The sequence below is a fragment of the Piliocolobus tephrosceles genome, chromosome 14 (genome assembly GCF_002776525.5).
Source record: "Piliocolobus tephrosceles isolate RC106 chromosome 14, ASM277652v3, whole genome shotgun sequence".
NCBI lineage: Eukaryota > Metazoa > Chordata > Mammalia > Primates > Cercopithecidae > Piliocolobus > Piliocolobus tephrosceles.
Genome location: NC_045447.1, coordinates 13,203,378 through 13,223,614, shown reverse-complemented (window position 1 = coordinate 13,223,614; position 20,237 = coordinate 13,203,378). Strand labels below are relative to the sequence as shown.

At 42.2% G+C, this 20,237-nt stretch overlaps 1 protein-coding gene across 7 annotated transcripts in view; it reads left to right on the top strand.

Moving 5' to 3' along the window:
• GAPVD1 (GTPase activating protein and VPS9 domains 1) overlaps positions 1–20,237 on the top strand; it is a 111,194-nt gene that overhangs the window by 84,949 nt on the left and 6,008 nt on the right. For 5 of the 7 annotated variants that reach the window (XM_023217140.2, XM_023217141.3, XM_023217142.2 and 2 more), the window contains 9 exons: positions 781–861; positions 5,406–5,528; positions 8,308–8,437; positions 9,217–9,326; positions 9,642–9,801; positions 13,487–13,674; positions 14,496–14,709; positions 18,244–18,316; positions 19,636–19,833. In XM_023217140.2, the coding sequence (XP_023072908.1) occupies positions 781–861; positions 5,406–5,528; positions 8,308–8,437; positions 9,217–9,326; positions 9,642–9,801; positions 13,487–13,674; positions 14,496–14,709; positions 18,244–18,316; positions 19,636–19,833 (1,277 nt within the window). The remainder of the gene's footprint in view (positions 1–780; positions 862–5,405; positions 5,529–8,307; positions 8,438–9,216; positions 9,327–9,641; positions 9,802–13,486; positions 13,675–14,495; positions 14,710–18,243; positions 18,317–19,635; positions 19,834–20,237) is intronic. The other 2 variants (XM_023217145.3, XM_023217143.3) reach the window with 1 other exon arrangement.

Below are 20,237 nucleotides of genomic sequence, written 5' to 3'. Positions count from 1 at the left end.
AACGTTCTTGTTCTTTGCAGGAAGTGGTAGTGGTTCGTAAATGGAAGTCATGCCTGTCAGTATTGTTTAAATATCATATACCATTGAAGTTAAACATATAGAGGACTTTTTACATATATATTGCTATTAATTATTGCAGGAAAATGGGACGCTATTGATAATTAAACATTGAAAATTCATCCTTTACATTCCTGGAATAAGTTGAAGCTTTTTATGTCTATGTTCATTGAGAATGTTTATACTGTAAATATCAGCGAGTGTTTGTTTTGGAAGGTAGCTGTATAAAATTGTTTACTTTCTTGGTGAACAGCCCGGCATCATTTGAGTTGGCAAAAGCATCTCTTCCTGAAAGAAGAGATCATCCAGGAGTAAAGCTAGAAACTTCTTCCAAAGGCCTCTTCTCAGCACGGTGGCACTCAGGAACTCTGGGGAGAGCTGCTTTCACGCCATACTCAAGCGCTTGATGAGGAGGAGAGAATGAAGCTAGGAGTTTTGAATGTGTTATTTTTGAGCAGAGGTTAAGAGTCAGTGGTTTTTATTTTAGTCCCAATGGATTCCTGTTAAATTATTCTTCCTATGGCAGATGACTCCAAAGCAGATTCTGAAAGCCCCTTTAAAAACCTTCGTTACTATTTTAAGGACAATTATCAGTCAACACTTGGAATTTCTTAGCTTTTAAACTTTTCAGCCTCCTTTCACTTAGAAATGTTGGCACACCAGTTAACTTCCGAGTAGTGCAGTATGTTATATGTCACACTACTGACTTTATTTAATTTCCAGCTCCTATACCATTTAGAAAGAAAGAAAAACAAGAAAAAGACAAAGATGATCTGGGGCCTGACAGATTCTCAACACTCACAGGTTTGTAGACCCATGGACTTCCTGGCTCCTTCATTCCCAGAGCACATATTTCATAACACTTTTTCTTGGGTGCCATAAGCGTTGCCTTTTTAGAAGAGTGTGTCTGTGTGTGCAGTGGGGAGTATGTTCTTCATAGCTCTGTGGTTTCCAGTTGGCAGCCACAGTAAACCTCAGTGTGCTCTTCCTGCAGACTGCCACCACCATCACCATCCTCATTATCATAACTCCGTTGATGATGAGGCCCCTGATCCTGAGCCTCTAGGCATACCCTACAACTCCACATCTAGTAGGATGATGACACACAGTGCCTTTTAGGAAAGTGTGGTGACAGTTTTAGTGCTGTGCATGCTGTATCTTTGGATCATTGATTGAATAGTTTTCTTTAACATTGATCGTAGAATTCTACATTTACTTTCATCTGCAGTTTGTTCTTGATTATTCAGGATCACAGTGAAATTCTGTTTTACCTAATCATTTCCTTTTTTGTGATAAAGTGTTTGTTCAAACAATATCATAAATGCCAACCATTATAATGAAAGTTTTAAAAACTTTACTAATTTTTTACAGCTTGAACCATTTTAACATTGCCATCTGTCCCAAGGAAAATACAGCTGGGGTTGGGTTTTTACCTGATTAAGCGTTTGTATTTCTGCAGCTGCTTTTTGGCACAGTATGAATGAGCACCTTAAAAGGAGAGTTTGAGAGTAGCGTTAATGACCAGCCTTGGGTTTGATAGCTGTGTATTGTTTCCAGTGGCTAGAGAGCATCTTGAGCAAGTTTATTCAACCCACGGACCGCAGGCCACAGGCAGCCCAGGACAGCAGGACAGCTTTGATTGCGGCCCAACAGAAATTCGTAAACTTTCTCAAAACAGTATGAGATTTGTGCAGGAACCCTTTTTTTGTTTGTTTGTTTGTTTTAGCTCATCAGCTATCATTAGTGTTAGTGTATTTTATGTGTGGCCCAAGACAATTCTTCTTCCAGTGTGGCCCAGGGAAGCCAAAAGATTGAACACCTGGTCTAGAGGGAAGTTCATTTCTCACCTCTTTTTTTTTTTCATTTTGAATTGTTTTTCTACTAAGTTAAAATGAAAATTTTTTTTCATTAAACAATTTTATTTAAAAATGGGATAGATAATAGGATAACATCCTCATCAAAGAGTTCAGCATTACAGGTAGAATCCCATTTTAATGCCTATTATTCTAATGTTTAGTTCCATATATTTATATGTATTTCCATATCCTAGCATGTAAGTCCTTGCTTTATTTGAAATGGTGATTTCCCCAGAAGAAAGAGTTTTGAATAGCAGGAGATGTGCTTACAGGCCACAGATCCCTGCTGAGAGCAGCCAAGCCTGTCCTGTTCAGTCAGGAAATACTTGTTGACCATGTGACTCATGCCGGGCACTGTGCTAAGTGTTGTGGGTATTAAGTCAAATCACACATGACTCTTCAGGACCTTCCAGTCTGATTGGGAAGAGTTGGAAAGACATTGTCCTTTTGGCAAAATATTTCTGTATCCTTACCGCATGTTCCTAATGTTAGAAGAACACTAGCGTTTACAGAGTGAATTACTCTTAATGACATCTCATGTTTTTAAAATGTTGACTCAATAATTTTGAAGAAGTTATAAATTATTTTTATTGTTTGTTTGTTTGAAGGAGTTATATTTTATTTACCCTCTTTAGGCAATATATTTTTCTTGGTTCTTGATATTGGAACTAGATCAATAGATTGGATATAGAAGCCAAGTAGAGTAGAATAAGTCTTTTTCATAAAGTAATTCATTTTCTTTGGCTGTGATTCAAGCAGGTTAGCTTCCTTACTGGTCCAGAAATTTCTACCCAGTCCTTATTAATGACTCATTGAAAGTTATCATTAAACCAATCTAAAGATGTTATAGGAGGAAATTTCCTAGTAGTCTGTTCATAATTCTGTGACCCTAACTACTATTCTTTTCCTGTTATCTCCTAATCTTTTTCCATATTTATACATGGCTTTTTCTTGACTGAATTAGATTATACATGTGACTTTGTATTCTGTTTTTACCAAGTTATTTTATAAAACCTCTCCCAATTTCTACTAGACATAGTTGGGTTTTATTAGCTATAAAATAATCGCTCATGGTTTTACTGCAGTGTAAACATTTTCTTACATTGGCTATTTAAATTGTTCTCAATTTTTTATTATGAAATTAGTACTCACAATGCATTTATATGTATTGCATTTTTTGTTTGTTTTAATCTCTGAGGGTAAAATTTTTAAGAACAGTGTTAATAGAAATAAACATGGTAAGCAACATTGTGGCTCTCACTGTGTTTAGCCGTAGTGTATTGTATTGTCCCTTTTTCAGACCTCTCAACAGCACTCAAAAGTAATAACCAACTGAGTAAGGTGGTGCCTGCCTATTATCCCAGCTCTTTTTGGGAGGCCAAAGTGAGAGGATTGCTGAAGGCCAGGAGTTCGAGGTTACATTGAACTATGTGCCACTGCACTCCAGCCTGGGTGACAGAGCAAGACCTTGTTTCTATTTAAAAAAAAAAAAAAAAAAAAAGCAATAGCCAAAAAGTACTTCGCCTTCAAAACAAGATTCTGTAATGATAAATGCTTTATCACTTTACATTTGGAGACAGATCAGATTTTATTAAGAATGTCTTATGAATTCAAATACTGTTATAGCAGAAATACTAAACTACTTTGGAAATCCTCTCTATATACAATTGTCCTTCAGCATACTTAGGGAATTGGTTCCAGGACCCTTGCTCCCCACCTCATACCCTAATCTGTGCATACTTGAGTCCTGCAGCTGGCCCTGTGGAACCTGTGTATGTGAAAAGTTGGCCTTCTCTATATGCTTGTTTCACAGCTCTCTGTGAAATGTAGTAGTTTCTTTTTCTTTTCTCTCTCTCTCTCTTTTTTTTTTTTGAGACAGTGTCTTGCCCTGTTGCCCAGGATGGAGTACAGGGCATGGCGTGATCTCGGCTCACTGTAATCTCTGCCTCCTGGGTTCAAGCAATTCTCCTGCCTCAGCCTCCCAAGTAACTGGGATTATAGGCATGCGCCACCAAGCCCAGCTAATTTTTGTATTTTTAGTAGAGTTGGGGTTTCACCATGTTGGCCAGGCTGGTCTCGAACTCCTGACCTCAGGTGATCCGCCTGCATTGGCCTCCAAAGTGCTAGGATTACAGGCGTGAGCCACCGTGCCCAGTCTAATACAGTATCTTCAATCTGCATTTGATTGCAAAAAACTGTATAAATGGACCTGTGCAGTTCAAACCCATGTTGTTCAAAGGTCAACTGCAGTTTACTGCAATTTTACGGAGACATGAAAACCATGTATTTGTTTCATGAAAACAAAAGAAGAGCCCGTGAGCATGATACTTAATTTGTCTGTGTCTTGATTTCGTCTTCTGTAAAATGAGGATGTTAACAATATTTCTCTGTGAAGTTGTTTGATCAGTAATTGAGATAATCTCTATAAAGTGCTTAGCACAGTTCCTGGCATGGTAAGTGCTCAATAAATATTAGCTGCTATTAGCTGCTGTGACCACAAACACGAACACACACAGAGTACGTATATGTATATATACACGTGTGTGTGTGTGTGTGTGTGTATATATATAAAATCTAGTGATTTTGATGTGTTTTTGTAATTTTTAGAAAATGGGATTCTACCAGAATGTGAACATTTATGGTCACCTGCCTGGGCTAGGTCTCTCCAGGAGTTTGTGTTTCACTGTGGAACTTTGTCCTGTAGATCTATAGCAATCCCTTGCTTTAACAACCCAGTTGACTACTATTTTAGATTCCAGGATAATATTTTTGATGTGCTGATTTTGAAAGAGTAATGGCCCTCTCAGTAAACTGTGCTGCATTTGTGATTGTGATAAGCTTTTTCTCTGTGCATCCCAGGTACAATTCTAGCACTCCCCAAGAATGTCTAGATTCTGTAGGAGTGCCTCTGACATCAGTGCATGCACAAAAGTGCTCTGTTCCAGCAGCTGCACTGTCATGGTGAGATCTAGTGAGAATAGAATATGAATATTGTTAGTTTTCAAATGCGTGGAGAGAGATTCATAAAGGAAGAATGGAAGAAGACATTTGTTATTATTTAAAGGGGTTTAAGTCTAAGTTTGAATGGTTTTTTTTTCCTCCTTCAGCATAGAGATGTCCGAATAAATGAAGTCTGCATGTAAAATTGCACTGTTGGAAGTTCTGTTAGCATGAATTGCTGATAACAGTGATTTGAGTGCAAACACTTTAGAAATCTGTCATCCGTTCAGTCTGCCCTGAACTTTGACACTGTCATTCTGGTGATGATGAGAAGGTGGGGCTACTCTTCCCAATTTCCTGCTTTGGCAAGGCTCTCAGACCTAGAAATGGGATGAGTAGGCAGCTGCATGGTGCCTCTTAACATTGAGATATGTGCTCTTTTAAAGTCTTACCTCCTAATCCGCCTTTGGGATTATGCTACTGGTGTCATACTAATATCACAGTTGGTACAAACCGAAGGGGCTAATTCTCTCATTCTCCTTTCCCTTGCAGATGATCCCAGCCCTAGACTCAGTGCACAAGCTCAGGTCGCTGAGGATATTCTGGACAAATACAGGAATGCCATTAAACGGACCAGCCCCAGTGATGGAGCAATGGCAAACTATGAAAGTACAGGTGATAATCATGACAGAGATTTGAGTAATAAACTTTTGTATCATAGTGATAAAGGTAATCTGAATTTAAGTAGCCTTTAAAAGAAAGAATAACTAAGGGAATCAGTTTACTACCTCAAAATTACAGACTACCTAAATAAATGTTTAAATTGATGTCCTTCTCTGGATTCTCCCACTAGCCCTGGGTACCCCTGAGTGTTCAGATGCCTTGGAGTTGTCCTCCTTTGCATCTGGGGTGACTGGCCCACAGGGAGTTGGGGCATATTTTAATGGGAGGAGGTTCTTTTTCAATGTCTACAGCTTTGAAATTTTATCCAGTTACGCACTCTCAATGTAGCTATGGGAGCAGACTGTTGGGACAAGTTATCCATTGTCACCTGGTACTTATTTTAAAGGATTCTGTTTTCCTCATAATAGAATACTGAATAGCTTTCAGAAAAATGAGATACAGTCCCCAAGATAAATGAAGAGAGAAAGTGTATAAACGCATAAATAGGGGCTGAGCACGGTCGCTCACACCTGTAATCCCAGCACTTTGGGGGCCAAGGTGGGCAAGTCACTTGAGGTCAGGAGTTTGAGACCAGCCTGGCCAACGTGGCAAAACCCCGTCTCCGCCAAAAATACAAACAATTAGCTGCATGTGGCAGCAGATGCCTGTAATCCTCAGATGGCTGAGGCGTGAGAATTGCTTAATCCCAGGAGGCAGAGGTTGCAGTGAGCTGAGATCACTGCACTCCAGTCTGGGCAACAGAGCGAAACCCTGTCTCAAAAACAAAACAAAAAAGAAAACATAAACATAAATAGTATACTGCATAAATACGTGTTTCTGCCTATATGCACATAGAGTATCTCCTGGAAGAATCTCCCAGCAAACTGGTAATGCGAGTTGGCTCTGAGGAAGACTTCTAGGAAGCCTCAGAGGGAGGGGTGGAAAGGAGAACTTCCTGTATTTTTTTATTTCGAATAGTTTCCAAATAACAGAAAAATTGAAAGAATAATACAATGAAGGTTCATCTACCCTCTATCTAGACTTAACAATTTTTAACATTTTGCCACATTCCCCATATATATATAATGTGTGTGTGTGTATGTGTATATGTATATATATACATGTATTTTTTTTTTTTTTTTTTGGTGAGACAGTCTCACTATGTTACCCAGGCTAAAGTGCAGTGGCACATTGGCCCGGCGCAGTGGCTCAAGCCTGTAATCCCAGCACTTTGGGAGGCCAAGACGGGCGGATCACAAGGTCAGGAGATCGAGACCATCCTGGCTAACACGGTGAAACCCCGTCTCTACTAAAATACAAAAAACTAGCCAGGCGAGATGGTGGGCGCCTGTAGTCCCAGCTACTTGGGAGGCTGAGGCAGGAGAATGGCGTGAACCCGGGAGACGGAGCTTGCAGTGAGCTGAGATCCGGCCACTGCACTCCAGCCTGGGCGACAGAGCAAGACTCCATCTCAAAAAAAAAAAAAAAAAAAAAAAAAAAAGGTGCAGTGGCACAATCATGGTTTGCTGCTGCAGCCTCAACCTTCCCAGGCTAAGGTGATCCTCCCATCTCAGTTTCCTGAGTAGCTGGGACCACAGGCACGTTCCACTGTGCCCAGCTAACTTTTGTATATTTTTGTAGAGATAGGACTTCACCGTGTTGCCCAGGCTGGTCTCTCCCTGAATTTTTTTTTGAAGCATTTGAAATTATTTCCAAAGAATAAGGATATTTTCATATATGAACTCATTATATTTTGGAACTTTTTAGTCTTTTAAATTTTTTTTTTGGTAGAGGTGAGGTCTCGCTATGTTGCCCAGGCTGGTCTTGAAATCATGAGCTCAAGCGATCTTCCTGTCCTATGCCTGGCCAAACTTTTTATTCTTTTTGATTGTATACATGTATGTATTGTTTTATATATTTCTTTTTTGTGTGTGTTTTTTTATTTGAGACAGAGTCTTACTTTGTTGCCCAGGTTGGAGTGCAGTGGCGCAATCTCGGCTCACTACAACCTCCACCTCCCGGGTTTAAGCAACTCTCCTGCCTCAACCTCCCGAGCAGCTGGGACCACAGGTGTGTGCCACCACACCTGGCTGGTTTTTGTATTTTTCATAGAGACAGGGTTTCACCGTGTTTGTCAGGCTGGTCTTGAACTCCTGACTTCATGTGATCCACCCACCAAGGCCTCCTCCCAAAATGCTGGGATTACAGATGTGAGGCACTGCACCCAGCCGTGTATTATATATTCTTGATTAAGACATAAAACCAACTTTGCAAACCACATATCTGACCTTGTTGCATTTGTGAGTTGGTCCTCTGACTCCTCTTGGGTGTAGCAGGAAGACCTCCAGTAGAGAGAATCAGGAGACCTGAACCCATAGTCAATCTTGGCCATTGGCCAACCAAGGAATTTAGAGCAAGCCATTTTCTGACTGGGCAGGAGTCCATGTCTATAGAATGAGGGTATAAAATGATTTTTGAAGCCTCTTTTAGTTCTCTGCTTCAGTGATTCTAAGATGTTAACTTTATTAAGTTAATGTGGACTTTCATTGTTGTGCATTAGTATCGGGATAAGAAGTAAAACCACTGTCTTCTCAGCAACTAGTCTCTTGATACATAATTGTTGCTACTGATAATTCAGTTAAGTATTTGAAGTTTTTCTTTCTTTTTTTCCAGAGAACTCTTATTGTTAGTCAATGGTAATTTATTCTTGAGTTGCTCTGAATACCTACTAGTGCCATAATATTCCAAATGAACCTGGTTTTCCATTTATTGGGGGTTGGGTTTTGTTTAGAGGTTTTGGGTGATGGTGAAAGTGCACATGATTCTCCCCGTGACGAGGCACTGCAGAACATCTCAGCTGATGATCTCCCAGACTCTGCGAGCCAGGCAGCCCACCCGCAGGATTCAGCTTTCTCTTACAGGTATTTCTTTCATAGGATTTGGAACTTTAGGGTTTGGACTTCTCAGCACCATTGCAGTCACATCAAGTCAAGTGATGTGTTGAGTCAATAAATGTATAAAGCAGGGAGAGAAAAATGAAATGCTATTTACTAAGAAGACTTTGTTTCAGTTGTAGATGTTATGTATCAAAGGTGTTAATTCAAGGATTTAAAAAATTCACTGGGTGTGGTGGCTCATGCCTGTAATCCCAGCACTTTGGGAGGCTGAGACAGGTGGATCACTGGAACCCAGGAGCTGGAGACCAGCTTGGGCAACATAGCAAAATCCTGTCTCTATAAAAAAGAAAAAGGAAAAAAAAAAAAAGAAGAAAGCGTTTCTTGTCAGATAGCGAGCTTATCTTGTGGCATCATCAGCGTTTCTGAAGAGATGTGCCAAGAGATGTTCCAAATCTGTGCTGGGGGCTTCTGACTTCCGTGGTCCCTCCCACTCTGCCATAATATGCTTTTCCAATTCTTATAGCACCGGTCATAGAAATTGGTGTATGAAAAAAGGTCGGAAAGGATTTGTTGTTTGATTCTGGTGCCTTAAAGAATGGTCCTTGCCCCGAGCACTTTTATCACCTGGCTCCTTGGGTAATTAGAAAGCCTGTTCTTTTAAGTGGAGTGTCAGTTAAGAATCATCTTTTTAAAAATGTTTGAAACATTTGAGTCCTAAGGTAACATTAATTTATATAGTAAATATTTGTAAAATGTAACCATATCTGGCTAAAGAAATTAATGTGTTTTCTACTCATTTTCAGAGATGCGAAAAAGAAACTGAGGCTTGCTCTTTGCTCTGCGGACTCTGTTGCCTTCCCAGTGCTGACCCACTCAACAAGGAATGGTTTACCAGACCACACAGACCCAGAAGGTAAATTGCTGCAGGATCATTTAAGTTTTCCTATGTTTATGGGTTGCACCATATGAAATTGCCAGTATTCAGCTGTTTAAGCTGTATGGCAATTCCATATGGTTCAACTTAATATGTTTACATTAGTGTCACTTAAGGGCACTTTGATTACTGATAGTTTATTAAAGTATTTTCTAACTGGGAGTGGCAATACAGCTTAGTTCTAATGATACATGACAAAGCAGAATTGACATCCCAAATGCTGAGAGGTAGCTTAATTAATTTAAGCCCATGGAAATTCTCAATAAAAACAGAATCCTTGTTTCTTTTATTTAGACAATGAAATTGTATGCTTCTTAAAAGTTCAAATAGCTGAAGCAATTAATTTACAAGATAAGAACTTAATGGCTCAACTTCAAGAAACAATGCGCTGTGTGTGCCGTTTTGATAATAGAACTTGTAGGAAACTGCTGGCTTCTATTGCTGAGGACTACAGGTAATACATCCCACCTATTCAGCTTTTAAACCTAGTTGTTAGCTGCAAGTGTTTTCTTTTTGATCCTTATTTCAGAAATGAATCTAGGCTTCCTACAGAGTGCTTGGCTCTATTTTCCTGGATGTAGATTTCTGTGTTAGTCTGTTCTCATGCAGCTGATAAAGACATGCCAGAGACTGGGCAATTTACAAAAGAAAGAGGTTTATTGGACTTACAGTTCCATGTGGCTGGGAGGCCTCACAATCATGGCAGAAGGTGAAAGGCACATCTCACATTGCAGCAGACAAGAGAAGAGAGCTTGTGCAGGGGAACCCCCCCTTTTTAAAAACCATCAGATCTTGTGAGAGTTATTCACTATCATGAGAACAGCACAGGAAAGACCTGTCCCCATTGATTCAATTACCTCCCACTGGGTCCCTCCCACAACACTTGGGAATTCAAGATGAAATTTGGGTGGGAACACAGCCCAACCATAAGCTGCCCCTTGCTTCTCCCAGATCTCATGTCCTCACATTTCAAAACCAATCATGCCTTCCCAGCAGTTTCCCAAAGTCTTAACTCATTTCAGCATTAACTCAAAAGTCCACAATCAGAAGTCTCATCTGAGACAAGGCAAGTCCTTTCCGCCTATGAACCTGTAAAATCAAAATCAAGTTAGTTACTTCCTAGATACAATGGAGGTATAGGCGTTGGGTAAATACAGCCGTTCCAAATGAGAAAAATTGGCAGAAACAAAGGTATAGGTCCCATCCAAGTCCGAAATCCAGCAGGGCAGTCAAATCTTTAAGCTTCAAAATGAACTCCTTTGACTCCATGTCTCACATCCAGGTCACGCTGATGCAAGAGGTGGGTTCCCATGGTCTCTTTTTTTTTTCCCCGAAGCAGAATTTCGCTCTTGTTGCCCAGGCTGGAGTGCAGTGGTGCAATCTCGGCTCACTGCAACCTCTGCCTCCTCGGTTCAAGCAATTCCTCTGCCTCAGCCTCCCAAGTAGCTGGGATTACAGGCATACACCACCATGCCTGGCTAATTTTGTATTTTTTTTAGTAAAGACAGGGTTTCCCCATGTTAGCCAGGCTGGTCTTGAACTCCTGACCTCAAGTGATCCACCTGCCTCAGCCTCTCAATGTGCTGGGATTACAGGCATGAGCCACCGCACCCAGCCAGGGTTCCCATGGTCTTAGGCAGCTCCGCTCCTGTGGCTTTGCAGGGTATAGCCACTTTCCCAGCTGCTTTCATGGGCTGGTGTTGAGTCACTGGCTTTTCTAGGTGCACGGTGCAAGCTGTCAGTGGATCTGCCATTCTGAGGTCTGGAAGACAGTGGCCCTCTTCTCACAACTCTAATAGGCAGTACCTCAGTAGGGACTCTTTGTGGGGGTTCCGACCCCACATTTCCTTTCCGTACTGCCCTTACAGAGGTTCTCCATGAGGACCCTGACCCTGCAGCAAACTTCTGCCTGGGCATCCAGGTGTTTCCGTACATCTTTTGAAATCCAGTCGGAGGTTCCCAAATCCCAGTTCTTGACTTCTGTGCATCCACAGGCTCAACACCACATGGAAGCTGCCAAGGCTTAGGGCTTGCACTCTCTGAAGCCACAGCCCAAGCTCTGTGTCGGCCCCTTACAGCCATGGCTGGAGCAGCTGGAAGGCAGGGCACCAAGTCCCTAGGCTGCACACAGCATGGGGACCCCGGGCCTGGCCCATGAAACCATTTTTCCTCCTAGGCCTCTGGGCCTGTGATGAGAGGGGCTGTCATGAAGACCTCCGACATGCCATGGAGACATTTTCCCCATTGCCTTGGGGATTAATATTCAGCTCCTTATTACTATGCAAATTTCTATAGCCAGCTTGAATTTCTTCTCAGAAAATGGAATTTTGTTTTCTGTCGCATTGTCAGGCTGCAAAGTTTCTGAACTCTTATGCTCTGCTTCCCTTATAAAAATGTATGCTGGCAAGGCACAGTGGCTCATGCTTGTAATCCCAGCACTTTGGGAGGCCGAGGCAGGTGGATCACCCAAGGTTGGGAGTTCAAGACCAGCCTGGCCAACATGGTGAAACCCTGTCTCTACTAAAAATACAAAAAATTATCTGGGAGTGGTGGTGGGTGCCTATAATCCTAGCTACTTGGGAGGCTGAGACAGGAGAATTGCTTGAACCTGGAAGCAGAGGTTACAGTGAGCTGAGATCATGCCACTGCACTCCAGGCTGGGCAGCAAGAGTGAAGCTCTGTCTCAAGAAAAAAAAAAAAAAGCCAAATGCCTTTAACAGCACCCAAATCACTTCTTGAATGCTTTGCTGCTTAGAAATTTCTTCTGCCAGATACTCTAAGTCATCCCTCTCAAGTTCAAAGTTCCACAAATCTCTAGGGCAAGGGCAAAACCAGTCTCTTTGCTAAGACATAACAAGTCACCTTTGCTCCAGTTCCCAACAAGTTCCTCATCTCCACCTCAGTCTGGACCTTATTGCTCATACCAGTGTGAGCATTTTTGTCAAAGCCATTTAACAAATCTCTAGGAAATTCCAAACTTTCCCACATTTTGCTGTCTTCTGAGCCCTCCAAACTGTTCCAACCTCTGCCTGTTAACCAGTTCCAAAGCTGCTTTCACATTTTCGGTTGTCTTTTTAGCAGTACCCCACTCTCGGTCCCAATTTACTGTATTTGTTCTCATGCTGCTGATAAAACATACCTGAGACTGGGCAATTTAATAAAAAAAGAGGTTTAATTGGACTTAACAGTTCCATGTGGCTGGGGAGGCCTCATAATTATGGCGGAAGGTGAAAGACACATTTCAGATGGCAGCAGACAAGAGAAGAAAGCTTGTGCAGGGAAATTCCCATTTTTAAAACAGTCAGATCTCTTGAGACTTACTATCACGAGAACAGCACAGGAAAGACCATATCAATTTGTAAGCAATATATTTGGATATTTAGTGTGGAAATGTAGTTATAAATGAGCAGTTCCAAATAGAAGAGTGCAGTTTACTTCAGCTTTGCACAAAAGCAGGTAGAGAGGTGTGCCTGTATTGTGAGGCCAGGACAACTAGAATATCATATTTCTTTTTTTGGTGGTGATAGGAAAGACTACTTTTCTGGACCAGAGAAGCAGAAGTAAGTAGCCTTAGGAATTGCTGTTCTTTTTCTGCTGCCAGTCCCTTGCTCATGATTATGGAGAAAAATGTAACTGGGATGCTTAGGTAGTGAGGAGGCTTCAAGGCTTAGGGAATGGGCACTCTGGTGATTGTTACATTTAAACTATAAGCGAGTAATTGGTGGGGGATGTTTGTAACCTAGTGACATATAACCTGTATTTGTTGTTATTTTTAGTCATCTGTAGCTGTCAATTTCCTATTAAGTATGAGGTCCTATAACTCCAGTATAAAATACACCAAGTATGCAGAGGGGCTTAGTGACATTTAGTGAGTTAGGTAACTAAGTCTTCAGCCCCATAGATCCTCTCAGACAAAATGCAAAATGGGGCTGTTCTTCAGCTGGCACCATGATCAGTCTCTACCATGTCTGCAGCCTGACAAGCTACTTTGTATATGTGCTACTGAAGAAAGCACAGACATGCTACTTTGTACAACCAGTCTGTGCAGTAATTTTATAAAGAAAAGTTAGGACCCTTATTCTTCAAAGAAAGTATGCACTGAATATATCTGATGTCATGCAAAGTATTTTTCCTTTTAGAAAAAGAGCCCCATATATTGCTTATCTCACTCGTTGTCGACAAGGACTACAGACTACACAGGCTCACCTGGAAAGGCTATTGCAAAGGGTTTTGCGAGACAAAGAAGTGGCCAATCGATACTTTACCACCGTCTGTGTGAGATTACTGCTTGAGAGCAAAGAAAAGAAGATCAGGGAATTCATTCAAGGTAACTCAATACCTTTAGTTTAAGCATCTCTTCACCTGTCATACGGTTGGGAAGATTTGGAAATACTGTTTTGTTTTGCTAGTTTGTTCAAGTATCTGCATGACTTAAATATCAATTATTTTATGGAGTCTTAATAAATTAAATTTTGATGTCAAACCAATAAATTGCATTTTTCTCCTGTATTGAATATCTGTAGTTTACTTTTTAAATTGGGGACATTGGTAAATTTTGGGTCTATACGAATTCTCTCATTTAAAAAAAAAAAAAAAAACATTTTTTTTTAAAACCTTTTTTTTTTTTTTTTGAGACAGAGTCTTGCTCTGTCGCCAGGTTGGAGTACAGTGGTGCGATCTCGGCTCACTGCAACCTCCGACTCCCTGGTTCAAGGGGTTCTCCTGCCTCAGCTTCCCGAGTAACTGGGATTACAGGCATGCGCCACCACACCCAGCTAATTTTTGTATTTTTAGTAGAGTTGGGGTTTCACTGTGTTGGCCAGAATGGTCTCAATCTCCTGACCTCATGATCCGCCCACCTCGGCTTCCCAAAGTGCTGGAATTACAGGTGTGAGTCGCTGTGCCCGGCCTAGAAACAGTTTTTTATAACAAATTCCTTGCACTTAAACTTTCACATATTCCTTACTTTTTCTCCTGATTTAATTATATGGCCACATTTTGTCCTAAAATAAACCACACTGAAACACTTTTGGCTTTAAGATCATGGTGTCTGCATAGCTAGTGATAAAAATTATTTCTATGATTTCCTTTTTAAAATTATTTAGATAGTTTTTATTAAACTTTAAAAATTATTACTTTGCTTTGGAGACTTTCAGAAACTCACCGCAGCTGATGATAAAACTGCTCAGGTAGAAGATTTTCTGCAGTTTCTTTATGGTGCAATGGCCCAGGATGTCATATGGCAAAACGCAAGTGAAGAACAGCTTCAAGATGCACAGCTGGCCATTGAGCGAAGCGTGATGAACCGGATTTTCAAGCTCGCCTTCTACCCTAATCAGGATGGGGACATACTTCGCGACCAGTGAGTACTTCTATGTTGAGTGCCTATGTGGGACTACATAGGGATCTACCAGGTAGCCGATATTTTAGGCAAGCTATATGTGTAACTTAGTATCTGATTGTAAAAGGAAATGCATTGGTTACCATTTTTCACCTGTCAGAGTTACATGATCACAAAGAATGATAATATCCAGTTTTCAGGGAAGTGGGCAGTCAAGCTGGAAGGGGTAGAAATTGGTGTAGCCTCTTTGGAAAGGACTGCTGTTTACTCTGCCTTAACTAATCTTCCCTTCCTTCTTGTGATTAAGTCTTACTTAGCCTTCAGGTCTTGACTTAAGTATCGTTTCCCTGATGAAGCCTTTCCTGACTAGGTTACATCCTATTAGGGCTGTCTCAGGCCTCGGTGCCTTTCTTTAGCACTTGCCACAGTTGCCATTTGACATCTGTTTGAGTCATGGTTTCTGAACCCAGCACTACTGACATTTAGGGCCAGATTGTTGATGATGTGGGAGGCTGTCCTGTGCATTATAGGATCTTTAGCAGCATCCCTGGCCTCTACACACTAGGTGCCAGTAATACCCCACCAATTGTGACAACCAAATGTCTCCAGACATTCCCAAATGTCCCTTGTGGGGCAAAATTCTCTCCTATTCTTTTCTTTATTTTGAGACAGGGTCTTGCCCTGTCACCCAGGCTGGAGTGCAGTGGCATGATCACAGCTCACTGAAGCCTCAACCTCCCGGACTCCTGTGACAAGTGATCTTCCTACCTTGGCCTCCCAAATCGCTGGTACTATAGGTGCACTCCATGACACCTGGCTGATTTTGTTTGTATTTATTTATTTATTTAGACGGAGTGTCACTCTGTCGCCTAGGCTGGAGTGCAGTGGCGTGATCTCAGCTCACTGCAACCTCTGCCTCCTGGGTTCAAGCGATTCTTCTGCCTCAGCCTCCTGAGTAGCTGGGACTACAGGCACGCGCCACCATGCCCCGCCAATTTTTTGTGTTTTTAGTAGAGATGGGGTTTCACCATGTTGGCCAGGCTGGTCTTGAACTTCTGACCTCAGATGATCTGCCCATCTTGGCCTCCCAGAGTGCTGAGATTACAGGCATGAGCCACTGCGCCCAACCTTGTGTATTTTTTGTAGAGACAAGGTGTCGGGTGTCGCTGTGTTGCCCAGGTTGGTTTCAAACTGCTAGACTCAAGCGATCCTCCTGCTTCAGCCTCCCAAAGTGCAGGAATAAGAGCTGGGATTACAGGGCATGAGCCACCATGCCTGGCCCTCTCCCCTGTTCTTAATCACTGGTTTGTGTGATCGTTTAATGAATGTTCTCTCCACACTGGCTTGTTCCCTCTGTGAGACCAGGAAATAATGCTTTTATTAACCACTCTAATAGCACCAGGCATAGTACTTGGCCTCTAATATATGCTTGTTATATATTTATTAAGAATGAACAGTTGGTCGGGCATCGTGGCTCACACCTGTAATCCCAGCACTTTGGGAGGCCAGAGCGGGTGGATCACCTGAGGTCAAGAGTTTGAAACCAGCCTGGCCAACATGGTGAAAGCCTGTCTCTACTAAAATACAAAAATTAGCTGGGCATGGTGGCATGCATCTATAGTCCCAGCTGCTCAGGAGGCTGAGGAGGGAGGATTGCTTGACCCAAGAGGCGGAGGTTGTAGTGAGCTGAGATCGCACCACTGCACTCTAGCCTAGGCGACAGAGTTAGACTCTGTCTAAAAAAAAAAGAGAGAGAGAATGAACAGTTAAGTGTTTGAATACCAAAAAATGCCTGGAATTATATGGCTTATAAGTTATATCTCAAGCTGCTTGAAAATACTAATCCTGGCCGGGCACAGTGGCTCATACCTGTAATCCCAGTGCTTTGGGAGGCTGAGGCAGGTGGATCACCTGAGAGTCAGGAGTTGGAGACCAACTTGGCCAACAAGCTGAAACCGTGTCTCTACTAAAAATACAAAAATTAGCCAGGCATGGTGGCTCACACCTGTCATGCCAGCTACTCGGGAGGCTGAGGCAGGAGGACCACTTGAACCCGGGAGGCAGAGGTTGTGGTGAGCCGAGATCACACCATGCACTCCATCCTGGACAACAGAGCGAGGCTCTATCTTTAAAAAAAAAATAAAAATAAAAATAAAATAATCTTGGAAAAAATTAACCTGGAATAGTAATACTGGTTATTTTTGGGTAGTGAGACTAGGGAATATTTTGCAGTTTTATTTTTCCTCGTCTGTTTATTCTCTCTTTCTTTGACAGTCTCCCTGTGTCATCCAGGCTGGAGTGCAATGGCACGATCTCAGCTCACTGAAACACTCTGCCTCCTGGGTTCAAGCAGTTCTCCTGCCTCAGCCTCCTGAGTAGCTGGCATTGCAGGCATATGGCACCATGCCCAGCTATTTTTGTATTTTTAGTAAAGATGGGTTTTCACCATCTTGTCCAGGCTGGTCTCAAACTCCTGACCTCAAGTGATCTGCCCACCTTGGCCTCCTAAAGTGCAGGGGTTACAGGCATGAGCCACCATGCCCAGCCTTCTGTGTGTTCTTGAGCACTGCTTCACAACTCTGTTTCTGACCTCAAGCATGTTAAAGTTGTTACCATGCTTCTTAACAGTGACAGTGGCTTGCTGGGCCTGACTCCCAGGGGTCCGTGTAATAGGATCCTCAGGGTGTGGGTTATGTTTGTATGAAATATTTTTCATGGAGATTTTCAGATGTTGCATAGATATTTGAGAAAATTCACTTTCCTGTGAAATGGGTTAGGATCCTTCCAATCTGCTGTCCTCATTTGTTCATGGTCTCAGAGTGTTTGGCCCACCCCAGACGTCTATGCTTAATACGCCAGATGGGACCTGTTTTCTCTCCAGAGCACCAGTTTTTGCCTTTAGGCATAGGATGAGGAATGGGGACGTTCAAACCATATTGACTACAGACAGCAACTTTGAAGGAGATTATTTTTCCGCACCCTCCATGACATTTCTGCGGGGTTTATAGAGTATGAAAAGCCAACAGAGGACCTGGAAAGAACACTAGCAGCCAGGAAGCTGGTTTCAGCCCCTGCTACTGACACCTGTGTAGCTTAGGCAAGCTTTTTCCCTTTTTAAGCCTACTTCTCTTCATCTACAAAGTGAAAGGTTTGGTGAATGGTAGAGGCCCTTCTCCATGTAATTAATATCTTTGGTTTCTGGCTTTTGATCCTTCTACTTCCTCTCACTTTTTTATCCCCCCTCACCTTATTTTCCTCTACTTTACAAAATTATGTGTCCAAGCAGCTCCTACTAAGGGCTCTTCTCCTTTCTCCGTTGCAGTGCTGTCTGGTGCAGAGAGGAAAGACTCCCTCCCTTCCCTGCATCCCCTTGGCTCACTCAGCGTTTCTGAGCAGATTGGAAAGAATACTTATCTAAGAGGCTCAACTCTAACTGTAATCCATATCTAGCAATAAGTCAACATGTTTCAAATGTTTTGTAAAAATCAGTGATGACTGTGTGTGTACCGTATTTTCTGAAATGAATATTTACATGTGTATTTTGGGGGTTTTCAGGGTTCTTCATGAACATATCCAGAGATTATCTAAAGTAGTGACTGCAAATCACAGAGCTCTTCAGATACCAGAGGTAATACAGGTTTATATAGCATGGGTAATGTTAACTAAATGCTGCGTGGTAATGTTACCACATTTTCAAGGAACTGAAATATGATAAAATATAAAACATCATTTTCACTCTATGTAATTCAGTCTAACTTCAAAGTTCCTGAAGATGCTTTCAGGGATTAAAATTCCCTGGTGTGAAATAGTAGAAAGCCAGTTGGGAGGAGCCCTTCCTTGATGCCACTTCTCAAGCCAGCCCTGCTGTCAGGGGCAGTACTTCTCCATCAGTGCTTTTATAGTCAGGTTTCTGCAGAAATGTTTTGAAGAAGCGGGAGGCTGGTAGCACTCCAAAGAGTGAGATATGCTGTCTCAGGAGAGGTCATTGAGTCTGCATGTGATCTCAGATTACCTTTAGCATTTTTACCTGTCCTACATCTCTTAGAAAATAAGAAAACATGAAAATTTCAGGTATTTGAGGTTTCTGGTTGTTTTTGTTACAACCTCCACTAATGAGACATTAATTAGCCTAAAATTTTAAATTGTCTTTGGTTTTTTGAATCTGTTATTTCCAGGATTACTGCAACAATGGTACATATTTTTAAATTAACCTCTTTTTTTTTTTTGAGAGGGAGTCTCGCTCTGTCGCCTAGGCTGGAGTGCAATGGCGCGATCTTGGCTCACTGCAACCTCCACCTCCTGGGTTCAAGCAGTTCTCTGCCTCAGCCTCCCATGTAGCTAGGACTACAGGCGTGTGCTACCACGCCCAGCTAATTTTTTTGTATTTTTAGTAGAGAGGTGTTTCACCATCTTAGCCAGGCTGGTCTTGAACTCCTGACCTCGTGATCCACCCGCCTCAGCCTCCCGAACTGCTGGGATTACAGGCGTAAGCCACCGCGCCCGGCCTTAAGTTAACCTCTTTTATCACACGTGATAAATCTAGTTCCTGTGTAGAGCCAGTTTAAGCTAGTTTTAAGGGAAAGTCCTCTTTTAGTAGTTTGCACTTCTGGAATCAGCTACTAAATGTAGAGAAGTTCCATTCTAGCTATTTAAGAAAGAGAATGGTTTGAAATTTTGTGAATTTAAGCTTCTGTGCTGTTGAATGCCATTTTTCTATTAATGGATATCTGGTTTGCTCTATTTTAAAATGCAAAGCAACTTATTTAAAAGTTTTAAAGTTATGCTTCAATCTTTGGTGAAGGGGAAGGGGGCCTGCAATATGGTTTTACCAAAGAGAGGAAAAAGCAACCACATTATCCTCTGCCTCCTGACACGGAGATTGCGGTGGTCACTGCCTGGGGTTGCCATTGGATTCAGAATCTGTATATTGTCTATGGTCTCACTTAGGTTTATCTTCGAGAAGCACCATGGCCATCTGCACAATCAGAAATCAGGACAATAAGTGCTTATAAAACCCCCCGGGACAAAGTGCAGTGCATCCTGAGAATGTGCTCTACGATTATGAACCTCCTGAGCCTGGCCAATGAGGACTCTGTCCCTGGAGCAGATGACTTTGTTCCTGTGTTGGTGTTTGTGTTGATAAAGGTGGGCCCCTTACTACTATCAGTTAAGGAGTTATGTGGCATTCCGAGCAGGTGGCACAGGGCTTCACACAATGGTGGAGGTCTTGGCTCTTTTCCAAGTCACAAGCTCTGGGTTACTCAGAAAGAAAGTGCCTACTGTCAAGATTTGTTCTTTTGAGACAGAATCTCACTCTGCCGCCCAGGCTGGGGTGCAGTAGTGTGATCTCAGCCCACTGCAACCTCCATCTCCTGGGTTCAAGCGATTCTTGTGCCTCAGCCACCCAGATAGCTGGGATTACAGGCTTGTGTCACCACGCCCAGCGAATTTTTTTGCATTTTTACTAGAGACGGGGTTTCGCCATCTTGGCCGAGCTGGTCTCGTGGTCTCTAGCTGGCCTCAAGTGATTCGCCTGCCACAGCCTCCTA